The sequence below is a fragment of the Dipodomys ordii genome, unplaced genomic scaffold (assembly GCF_000151885.1).
Source record: "Dipodomys ordii isolate 6190 unplaced genomic scaffold, Dord_2.0 Scaffold138, whole genome shotgun sequence".
NCBI lineage: Eukaryota > Metazoa > Chordata > Mammalia > Rodentia > Heteromyidae > Dipodomys > Dipodomys ordii.
The window spans coordinates 2,416,850-2,428,632 of record NW_012267354.1 but is presented as its reverse complement, the minus strand read 5'-3'; the positions used below and the strand labels follow the sequence as shown (position 1 = coordinate 2,428,632).

General features: G+C 42.9%; 1 protein-coding gene across 2 annotated transcripts; it reads left to right on the top strand.

Moving 5' to 3' along the window:
* The first annotated feature begins 752 nt into the window (after positions 1–752).
* LOC105996979 (zinc finger protein with KRAB and SCAN domains 4-like) lies at positions 753–9,316 on the top strand. Of its 2 annotated transcripts, none has more exons than XM_013031244.1 (6): positions 753–825; positions 3,601–4,085; positions 5,326–5,473; positions 6,031–6,092; positions 6,367–6,484; positions 8,105–9,316. In XM_013031244.1, exons 2-6 carry the CDS (start codon positions 3,663–3,665, stop codon positions 8,932–8,934), a joined length of 1,581 nt encoding a protein of 526 aa, XP_012886698.1. In that variant the 5' UTR covers positions 753–825; positions 3,601–3,662; the 3' UTR covers positions 8,935–9,316. The 2 variants fall into 2 exon arrangements, with proteins under 2 accessions (XP_012886698.1, XP_012886697.1); XM_013031243.1 differs by having other exon boundaries at positions 802–1,092.
* Positions 9,317–11,783: the final 2,467 nt, after the last annotated feature.

Sequence of the window (11,783 nt, the reverse complement as noted above, 5' to 3'; positions counted from 1 at the left end):
AAATCCAGGAACAAACCCTCTCAGATTACTCCATAATATCAACCCTAACCAGAAGTCATTCTGTTACCAATCAGCTGGATAGAAATTGTGAGTAGGCCAGGATGCAGCTCTTCTAGTGTTAAGTTTCTGATGTCAAAATTGTTTATCCTTAATGAGAGAAGTTTTATAATGTTTCAGTTCAGGCATTTTTTGAATTTCTTTGAGCTCGTAATTGTCTTTTTAAAATTGTTTCTAACTTGAGCTGTGTGGAAATGTGATTGTGAAAATTATTTAAAATGCAACAACTTTGCTAACCTGTTATCATAAACTGGCCAGTAGATTACCTTGGATTTTCTATGTAAATCCCTGAGCATGCTACTAAAATTAGTTACAAATACATAATTAAAACTAAGTAATGCAATCAGCTCTGTAAATTTAAGAAGTGCTAAGCACTTAGTGACCCACAACCAAGTATCATGAGTTTGTTCACTTTCTTTGCTATCTTTCGCAAAGATAGCAAACCACATATAGCTTAACACCTTACTTTTATCTCTTTCTTATATCAATCACTGGGGTAAATTTTTGTTTTAATGTCTCTTTTTTAATAGTAAGAGGGCGGGGAGGAGAGGAGACCCAGAGGCCGCAAACGAACTAGTATCCTCCCAGGAAGGCAGCTAAAGAGGCCGGAAATGACCCCACGCCCCTCCCTGCGGAGGGTTTGCTAGTTCCGGACACTTCCGTCGAGTGTGGGCTGAATGGGAGACGCTTTCCGGTGTGTGTGTGTGTGTGTGTAGGTCTCCTCCGGTGGCTCTCCACCTGCCGATGCTGCGGTTCTTTTGTTCCGGGGTAGGGTTGCATTTGCGGGCGTACGCGTGTGGAACGTTTTCCTTCCCGGCCCCTGCGCCCAGCCGGAGGACCGAGACCCCCTGGGAGAGGCGCGGCAGGGCGGGCCGGTCGCGGCGTAGCTGTGGTTTGGGCCCACCCTGGGCGCCCGTGGCGAGGGTCGTTTCCGGGTGTCTGGGGCCGTCACTCAGTTGGTGTTGGGACTCTTGGGTCACATACACGAACCTTGAACATGGGAGCGGTTTTAGTTTTGTCCTTCCTGGAGACAAGGTTAGTTCCAGGGTCTTCAATGGATTCTGTTTGTCCTGGACCAGAACCCGAACCTTGAAGTCGGGTTGCTTGATTGAAATGTAGCTTCCACCATGACTATCTCCTGTATGACTTTTTTTTTTGGCCAGTATTCTCTATGCCTTATTTGATCGGCTTTGTAAAACGGGGATAATGATGTCACTTTAAGTCACTGGGGTCTTTGTGAGCAGATGCTTTGTGTGTCAGGTGCTTAAAATAGCACCGGCTACAGAGTAAGCGCAGCTAAAAATGTGCTATGATTTCTATTTTTTTTGAAGGTGAACTGTGGTAGCATATTATTTTCAGTGAGTAGGATTGGTAACTGGATATTGTTCTTTTTTTCTTAATTTTAGTATCATCCACCGAGTTTTTTTTTTTTTTTGTAATGGATTTCTGTATTTTAGGAGGGGAAAAAAATAAGATATTCTAAAGAGCAGCTTATCCCAAAGTGTCTCATGATGTTCAAATTCATAATGGTTTTTAAAGGTGTAAAGATACTTTTTCTTTGGCTTGAGACTTAAGAGGAGCAAGAGAGGTTTCCAACAATGAGGAAGGACTAGTATAAGTAGAAATCACTGCTTAGAAATCCTGCTCTGTGCTGAGGATCTGGAGGTTTTGTAAGCCTACCAGTGGGACCATATATATTGCATAGATGAGTTCACACTACCTCCCCCCTACACTCCACTGTAACAATACTGTGTCATTTTCTTCCCTTGCTAGTGGCTCACATCTGTAATCCTAGCTACTCAGGAGGCTGAGATCTGAGGATAGAGGTTCAAAGACAGCCCAGGCAAGAAAGTCCATGAAACTCTTATCTCCAAGTAACCACCAGAAAACTGGAAGTGGAGCTGTGACTCAAAGTGGTAGAACACTAGCCTTGAGCAAAAGAAGTTGAGGGACAGCACCCAGGCCCTGAGTTCAAGCCTCATGACCACAAAAAAATAAATAATAATTGTAACTTTCTTCTGTGCATTAGAAGCTTTTATTTTATTACCTTCAATTTATTTACTTATTTGAGAATATTTCCTGTTAGTAAAGTCTCTTAATCCCATACCTTTTGATGCTGCTCAGTTGGGCTCAGGACCCAAATGTGACTGGTGGTGAAACCTGGAGTCTGGGGTACAGCTGGGTAGGATATATGAGACTTTTCTTTTTTTCAATTTTTTATTGTTATTATAAAGGTGATGTACAGAAGGGGTACAGTAACATATGTCAGGCAAACAGCCTTACTTTTCCTTCCACAGCTTCCCTCCTTCTGCATATGTGAACACCCTCCTTACTCCCCCTTAGACTTCTGATTTACTCTGGGCTAGGCTCTGGTCATTTCTCTTACCTCCCTTGGCCCCACATACATGCTTTGTACTGTATTACGTAGAATGGAATGAAAGTAGGAATTCGTTTGATTTTTGGGAAATTCAAACATAAATGTAGAGAAAAAATTAGTCAATCCAAATAATGTGTCCATAACTCACCTTCCACACCATCATCTTTTGGTCATATGTATCCTTTTTCTGTCCCTGTCCCTGCTTCCTTTCCCCACCCCCCTCTCTCTATCTCTGTCTCTCTCTTTCCTTTAGTTTCATTTGGGGCATATCAAATTGAATTTGTTTGTAAGATTTCCAGGTAGAACTGTCTGGGAAGGAGCTCAGGATAGGGATCAAGAATATTTAGCTTAGAAATAAAGAGTTAAAGTCTTACAAGTGATTCAAAGATGTGGAAAGAGAAAGAGTTAAAGTCTTACAAGTGATTCAAAGATGTGGAAAGCTTAGAAATAAAGAGTTAAAGTCTTACAAGTGATTCAAAGATGTGGTCAAGAGAAGAATTCCAAGGCCCACTCTTACCTAAAACAAGAAAGGCCAATCGATTATACACTTGGCTGACATTAATATAGTACTTACCACATGCTAGGCATTGGAGAGTGAGGTCCTTGAATCTAGGGAATAGTGAGTTTTGGAAGGAGGACAGGCAACACGGAACTGCTTACCTGAGAACACAGTAACTCAAAGAAGTATCTCTACACTTCTGCAAGGGCAGCCTTTGTGACCTTCCTGTGGTCTGTTGTCTAGGATATGTTGAAGGTTTAGTGGTGAAAACTGGCCAGAGCCTGAAGGAATGTTGTTTCAAAAAGTTGGCTCTGTCTTGAGTGGCAGATAGAAGGGTGGCAAAGACAGAGGCAGGCAGCCCCCTCAGAAGACAAAGCAGGGTCAGCAAATCACTGAGATGCCTCACTAGAGAGTTTGAGAATAAGCCTAGATCTTATGTTCATTAGTCAAGGATGTAGGGGTGGCAAGACCAATTCTCATGGTCACCTTTGGGGAGCTTATGCAGGGGATCAGGTTTGGGGTGGTGCAAAAAATGAAGCCAGATAGTTGAACATAGGGAAGAAATCTCCATGAATGTTCTATGATGCACTCATTAGAGAGTCCTAGGCATGAGGGAAGACAGCTGTCTGCAAGTTGAATAGCTAACTGATTTGTTTCTGCTTTTCAGATATCTCTTGCCGATGAACAGTGTGCCGTTACAGTAACCTCACAGTACTGCTTTCACTGAAGATGGCTAGAGAGTCGAAGGCAAACACAGCCCTGGATGACCAATCGACAGAGGATCAGATCGGACTTCTGGTCATAAAGGTGGAGGAGGAAGAGGCCTCCACCTTTGCAGAGGAGGTTCATTTGCCAGGCAGCGGTGCCCAGGGGCCTGAGCATTCCCGCCAGTGCTTCCGCGCTTTCCGCTACCCTGAAACAGTGGGCCCCCGAGAGGCGCTGAGCCAGCTGCGGGAGCTCTGCAGACAGTGGCTGCGGCCCGACCTGCGCAGCAAGGAACAGATCCTGGAGCTGCTGGTGCTGGAGCAGTTCCTGACCATCCTGCCAGGGGACCTGCAGGGCTGGGTGCGGGAGCAGCATCCAGAGAGCGGGGAGGAGGTGGTGCTGCTGCTGGAGTATTTGGAGAGGCAGCTGGATGAGCCGCTGCCGCAGGTAGAAAGAACGGGTTTAGTATCTGTGCATCCTGAACTCTCCCAGCGAGGGACATGCCTCTCAGGTCCGGAGTTCTCAGTCTCTTTGTACCCTGAACCTCTTTGGCAGTAAGGCAAACATACCCGGATCTCCTTTCTCAGAACAGGACTTCTAAATACATAAAGGAAAATACCAAAAGATTGCAAAAGAACTCAGACTTGCTGAACTCGTTAGCAAAATACTAAACGAATTTGTGATAAAATTATGCTTTATTAAATTAGTAGGGTAAATAAAATGAGCCTAATGTCAAGGTTAAAAACAGGTCATTTTGGGGTTGGAGGCATGATTTAGTTGGTAGAGCACCAGCCAGTGAGTGAAAACATCAGGTACCATTCCTATTCTTGGACCAGCCCTATTCTTGGCCTTCCAGGTCAAGAGCCAGTTGGGGGACAGGGGCGGTGTAGGTAACTGGTCATTTGAAAGTGATGATAAGCAAATAACTCTAAAGATATTTTCTCGCAATGTACAGGGAAAACATGTATAATGATGCATTGGTTTGTTGCTTCCATTAATAATGGACTAGTTTCTTTGAAACTAGTAAAAATAAAACCTGTTATTTTTCCTATCCACGTTAACAGAGCACTGGTTTTGAACTTGGTTTTTAGTTCCATTTTCTGCCTGTTTTATGAGACTGTTTCTCTCTGTATGGTTCAGTGGTTTTGTACACATTCCCTCAGAGAACTGGGGGCCAGAACCATCTAACTAGTTACCAGGAAACCAATGTTCTTGACTTGGATTCATTTCACAGAACTCTGTAACAATGAGAAAAAATTCTCTCAGTGCTTTGTGCAAAATTCTGATTTACACTATGACATTAATTTGAAACTCAAACTATAAATGTCCAGTAGGAAATCTTAATACTCATGCCAGGCCCTGTTAGGGGATTTTATAGTATGTCATCTTATTGCTCCATCAGCAAAATGAGTACAAGTATTGTATCTCCCTTCTAAAGCAGTTGTTGACAGGCTGGCAGAGTGGCTCAAGTGGTAGAGCACTTGCATACCAAGTATGAGGTCTTAGCTCAAAACCCAGTACTGCCAAAAAGAAAGAGAAAAAGATAGAGAGAAAGGAAGGAAGGAAGTCGTCTTTGTTAGATGAATCCATAGTTGTAGTGTTCTTGAAAGCAGTGCCAGGCTCATAGAAAGTGGTATAGACATGTGTGATGAGTAAATGAAGATAAAAATAAATGATTGACTTCTAGGTTCCAGGTGGTGATCAAGAACAAGAACTACTCTATTCCAAAGTGGTCCCATTCACACCTGCCCAGGTCTCACAAAATAGCCAGTTCCAGCCAATGAAGCCTCTACTTAAGCATGAATCTTTGGAATCCCAAGCCTTACAAGACAGAGGTGAGTGTTATCTTCTAGGCTGTATGGTCTGTCTGTCTGTCTGTCTGTCTGTCTGTCTGTCTGTCTCTCTCTCTCTCTCTCTCTCTCTCTCTCTCTGTCACTGGTGGTGCTGGGGATCAAATCCACACACATCCAACTTTTTTTTTTTTTTGCCAGTCCTGTGGCCTGAACTCAGCCTCGGTTCTCTTCCTCAGCTTCTTTTGCTGAAGGCTAGCACTCCACCACTTGAGCCACAGCACTAGTTCTAGCTTTTTCTATTTATGTGGTACTGAGGAATTGACCCCAGGGATTTATGCATGCTAGGCAAGCACTATTCCACTAAGCCACATTCCCAGCCCACACATCCAACTCTTGCATAGTTTTTATATATCTGCAGAGAATATTAGATCTGTTTAAGCTCTAGAATTGAATCTAGTAGGAATCATGTATTTTGGAAAGGAATCAACCGTATATAAACTTGTTTTTGCAGAAATTTTTCCAGTTTTTAAACTTGTATTTCACAGGCAAGAAGGCTGGATGCTAGGGTAGATCTCACGCAGAGCATCTTTCCTTCTTAGTTTTCCAGGAAGGCTGTGGAGAAGACCCAATGATAACTGCCAGACTCACTCCAGAGTCCCAGGTGAGCTGGAGCCCCTTTCCCTCCTTAATGCCTTTTATTACTGTTGTGCTTCTGCAAAGTTCCTTCGTCTCCATTTTACCTTTATCTCCCAGCTAGGCCCTCTACCTGATATGTAGATGGGATGTGAATATTCTCATCTAGCTCATGGTTGCTTATCACTGTCTAACTTTATATAAAGAGGCTTCTCAGGTTTCATTACTGTCTTGGGGAGTTGTTTGTACTTCCCAGCTTTTCCTTCCTCTGTCTCTTTAGTCAACCACTTCTGTTCCTTTAGGGATTGCTGAAAATGGAAGATACCATGACCCTCTCCCCTGGGTGGGTACAACAGGATTCATCTCAGATGAACCTCAGCAGAGATGAAAGGCGGAACTATGGCAGCCAGGTCTCCCTGGGTAAGACCAATGGGCATTAATTTCTCCTCAGGTTTCTTGGCATCCTCTGTATATTAGAACATACTAACCCCGTGAGATTCTTAGAAACTATTGAGTTCATGATGTTTGGATTCCAAACCACATTTGTGGATTTCCAAACCACTGACTAGCTCCTTAACACTTGTGATCTTGCATTCTTTGACTTGCCAGTGTTGTAGTCAAGGTGAGTGGGATGAATTAGATACAACTGTACTCTCTAGTGTTGTTCCCTTGTGGGAAATGCTCAATAAATGCTGGTTGGAATAGAGTGCTTACCTCCCATTTTGTTTTTGTTTGGGGGTTTGTTGGGTTTGTGTGTGCGTTTTCTAAGACTTTGAGCATTTTTGCTCAAGACTAGCACTTTACCATGTGAGTTAGAGCTGCACTCCTGGCGTTTGTTTTTTTTTTAGTAGTTTATCAGCGATAAAGACTCTCACAGACTTCCTTACCCAGGCTGGCTTTGAACTGTGAACCGCAAATCTCAGCCTCCTGAGATTATAGGCATGAGCTACTGGTGTCAGGCTCTTATCTCCCATTTTGAATAAGACCAAGAACTCAATCCTTGTCACTGGGGGAAAAAAAAAAAGTTTTGTTATAGAGGCTCATGCCTGTGATATTAGCTGCTTGGGAGGCCGAATCAGGAGGACTGCAATTTGAAGCCAGCCTGGACAAAAAAGTTCACAAGACTCCATCTTAACTAATAAAAAGCTAGGTATAGTGTTGTGTGTCTGTCATTCCAACTACATGGGAAGTATAAATAAACGGATTATGATCTAAGTTAGCCCATGGAAAAAAGCAAGATCTGATAACCAATAAAAGCAGGAAGAGGAAGTGGTAGAGTACCTGCTTAACAAGGGAAAGTCCCTGAGTTTAAACTCGAGTTCCTCCTCCACCCCCACCCTCCCTCAAAAAAGATTGCTTTCTTCCTCTTCCTTCCTATATTTTGGCCTGACTGAAGAAAAAGCTTAGGGAACTCTTTTGGAAAGGATGAGACATGGAGTCATAGAGTGTGTGTTTAAAATGACCTTAGACATTGGCTACAGACCCTGGTTTTAGGGGTGAAGGTGCAGAGATATAGAAAAGGTCGCATAGCCACAGTGGAGGCTCCAGCTTCATTTTCTCAGGACCAGTATCTTCTGTATAGAGACAGTGATTCTGCCCAGGGTGCAATCTAAGATAAGCCCTTTACTAACCAGTTTCTGAGTTTCTGATACTTCATAAATCCTCTTACTTGCCCTGTTTACTATCACTTTCTGTACTTAGCCCTTTTAATATCAAATCCTAGGTATATGGCCCATCTCACTATTACTAGAGCTCTCAGGACCATCCCCTTTACCAACCCCTAGCACAGTCCTTGGTTCTTACCATCTTTGCATCTTTCCTTGTACTTTCCCAGTTGTATGTTTCTTCCAATGGCCCAGTTCGCATTCTCAGGTCTCCCCAGCATTCCTGGTATCCCCTTTATTCCCATCCTTACTCCTGCACTGAAGTCCTTATCTTTGGCATGCAGAGCCCTCTTTAATTCTTGCCTTCTTGGCTTTCATCACACAGCTCCCTGCCGTGCAGGATATAACTGACAGTCACTGGCCTTTGTGGTTGCAGGTCAGGAAATGCAGACGAAGACCAGTGACATGGCTGCAGCTGAAAAGCATTCAGAACAAGAGCCTAGACACCTGGGTGAAGACATTGCCCATATTCCTGTATATGAGCAGGAGAGCAGGTTACAAAGAAAGCAGAAAAGTGCCACAGGGAATAGGAGGCACATTTGCCAGGAATGTGGAAAGAGTTTTGCTCAGAGTTCAGGCCTGAGTAAGCACAAGAGAATCCACACTGGAGAAAAACCCTACGAGTGTGAGGAGTGCAGAAAAGCCTTCATTGGGAGCTCTGCCCTCATCACTCATCAGCGCGTTCACACTGGTGAGAAGCCATACGAGTGTAAAGAGTGTGGCAAGGCCTTCAGTCACAGCTCAGACCTCATCAAACACCAGAGAACCCACACTGGGGAGAAGCCCTATGAGTGCGATGACTGCGGGAAAACCTTCAGCCAGAGCTGCAGCCTCCTTGAGCATCACAAAATTCACACCGGGGAGAAGCCATACCCATGCATCATGTGTGGCAAAGCCTTTAGGCGTAGTTCACACCTCCGGAGACATCAGAGGATCCATACTGGAGCTAAAAATGTTCGGGAGCCTGACTGGGAAGGTCAAGGTAGAATGGAAAGCCAGTGGGAAAATACTGAAACACCTGTGTCTTATAAATGTAATGAGTGTGAGAGAAGTTTCGCTCAGAATACAGGCCTTATTGAACATCTAAAAATCCACACTGGTGAGAAACCCTACCAGTGTGACACATGTGGAAAAGGCTTTGCTCGAACCTCATACCTGGTTCAACATCAGCGAAGCCACACTGGGAAAAGAATTCTGTCACAGTGACCTGTGCCATACATGACAGAGTTGGTGCTCTTTGTCATTGACATGAAGCCACCACAGATCCCTTCCTGGCCACAGATGCTGTGAGCTCAACCTTACTGATTCACATCATCATGTATTAAAAGCTAGAATCTGAGATAAATGATCTGTGTTCTACAGAGAAGGTGTTGACAGAGTTGTCTGGAAGAGACAGAACTGGAAGTGTTTTCTTCTCCCCCATCAGAATTAAGTGGGCTTCCAGATTGGTTACTTCCCTCAAGTTCTAGATTCTGAGTCAATCCCGTGCTCTTCTTACCAAGTAAATAGGCTTGCCAGAGCATGGGTGACAGTGAGGTTACTGTGATAAAGAGAGTCCATATTTCTGGGCTGGGAATGTGGCTTAATGGTAGAGTGCTTGCCTAGCATGCATGAAGCCATGGGTGTGATTCCTCAGTACCACATAAACAAAAAAAGCTGCAAGTGGCACTGTGGCTCAAGTGGTAGAGTGCTAGCCTTGAACAAAAGCAGCTCAGGGACAGTGGCTAGGTCCTGAGCTCAAGACTGATGTCTGGCAAAAAAAAAAAAAAAAGAATCCATATTTCTTTACCTAAGACTTCTAGTGAGAAATGCCTTAAACAGCTTCTTATTTTTACTAAATCATTCTGAATGGAATTCCATGCTTTCTTATTTTCTTTCTGACACTAATTTTGCTATTCTTGAGAAAACTTTTCTATTCAGGTAGTGTGAAAATTAGTGATCAGATCAGAATAAAATGATAAACTTTCCAAAACTTACCATCTGGGTTCTTGAGTTGTAGTTATCATTGGCATACCCCAAATCTCAAAGCTGTAAAAACTATTTTGCCTCCACCCTGCTACTGTCATGACCACAGCCTAGTTGTCCTAGGATAGTGGGAGAGGTTTCAGAAAGACTGGAGAAAATACCTGAAACAGTATTTGAGACATGAGGCTCATTCATGCATACCAACAAGGGAAGTCCATGAGGAATGAATGAGGTCCAACATCACTAAGTGAAAGATTCAGTCAGTGGCTGGACAAAAGCACTTATCTTTTTTTTTTTTTTTTGTCGGTCGTGGGGCCTGAACTCTGGGCCTGGGCGCTGTCCCTCAGATCTTCAGCTCAAGGCCAGCGCTCTACCACTTGAGCTACAGTGCCACTTCCGGTTTTCTGGTGGTTTATTGGAGATAGGAGTCTCATGGTCTCTCCTGCCCGGGCTGGCTTTGAACCGCGATCCTCAGATCTCAGCCTCCTGAGTAGCTAGGATTACAGGCGTGAGCCACCAGCGCCCGGCTCAAAAGCACTTATCTTTTCCACAGTATTCTGTTCTATACTTCCTACAGAAGGCAGAAGCGTTTTATATGTTAGATTACAAAAACATCGACATTAACTTGCTATATCCTTGTATGATCAAATATAGTGACAGTATATGTGCAGTAATACAGCCTCCCTTTGTAGGTAGCACTAGTTTGCCCAGCTTCCAGTGTGCCTGTGGAAGTTTATCCGAAATATTCTGGTTTTGCTCACTCTCAATCTCACTTGGTACGAGGTTTGGAAATAGAAAGGGACATTTCTGAGACATATTTTTCGCCCTTTGCTCAGTGGTTTTTCACCTGCCAAGGCATTCGACATAGCAAACTGCATAAAACCTATCCCTGCTAAACTCACACGTTCCCCAGGCAGGTGAATTCACACCAAATGTTTTCAACAAGTATTACTTTTGGTTTGAAACTTGATTAACGTGCAGTCGTGGTCTTCAAATTATTTGACTCCAAAAACCATGTGTGGGGCTGGACACACTGCTCAGCTAGTACAGTGCCTATCAAGTCATGTGTGTGCTAGCAGCTCCTTAATTATTCACAATGAGAACTTCAGCCATTAAGTTAACTTCTCAGGTTATCTGCTTTAAACATACTTTGCTAAATCATCTTTTTTTTTTGTTTTCTGTTTTACCTCCTCATAGTAAAAATTTTAGTCCTGTGAATTTAAGTGAGAAATTTTTTGTTTAAAGCCAGCTCTGTATAAGTAATGTGTATTTCAATAGTTTCCACAAAAGTTTCAGAGTGACCACTTTCTCTTCTTTTGGAGTGGAGGCAGTCCTGGGACTTGAACTCAGGATCTGGATGCTGTCCTTGATTTTTCTTTCACTCAAGGCTAATGTTCTGCCACTTGACCCATGGTTCCACTTCCAGCTTTTGGTGGTTAACTGAAGAGCCTCATGGACTTCCCTGCCTAGGTTGGATTTGAACCAGGATCCTCAGATCTCAACCTCCTGAGCTAGGATACAAATGTGAGCCACCAGTGCCCAGCAGGGTATTACTTATATTAACATGTTTTCATTTTTGCAGTTAATGTTTCTCGCTTGATTTTTGACACCAGTGATATTCTGTATTTGTAATATCTATACGATTCTGGAATTAGGATGCAGCAAGGTTTTCTTTTGACATTTAATAATTTAACACTTCATAATGCATTTTCTGTTGTAACAATCTTCTATTATATGTACTTTGTTAGGAATTGAGTGGGCATCCAAAATTTCAGCAAATTTATACAAGCCTCTTTTCATGCCAGTTTCAAAGCCTGCTACTTCAGTTTTTCAGGGATCTAATGGACACAAATTTTACATCCTAGTGATATGATTTATGTTACAGCAATAAACCATATTGTCATTTTGTGTGAATTCTTAAACTGATTAAAAATTTGTTGCATGATTTTTGCTTTCTGAACATATAATAGGATTCTGCAAAGAAACAATCAGTATAATTAATGCATGTGTGTGTATGTACCTACATGTTGGTAATAATATCTATTTATCACTGGGTCATGTGATTATAGAGACATTCTTAATTAAACTAA

What these genes read in the sequence shown, in the direction of transcription:
- LOC105996979 (XM_013031244.1), top strand. Translation starts at nt 3,663, where the DNA reads ATGGCTAGAGAGTCGAAGGCAAACACAGCCCTGGATGACCAATCGACA. An exon ending in TGGATGAGCCGCTGCCGCAG is followed by an intron (nt 4,086 to 5,325) that starts GTAGAAAGAACG and finishes ATTGACTTCTAG; the next exon opens with GTTCCAGGTGGTGATCAAGA. An exon ending in CCAAGCCTTACAAGACAGAG is followed by an intron (nt 5,474 to 6,030) that starts GTGAGTGTTATC and finishes TTTCCTTCTTAG; the next exon opens with TTTTCCAGGAAGGCTGTGGA.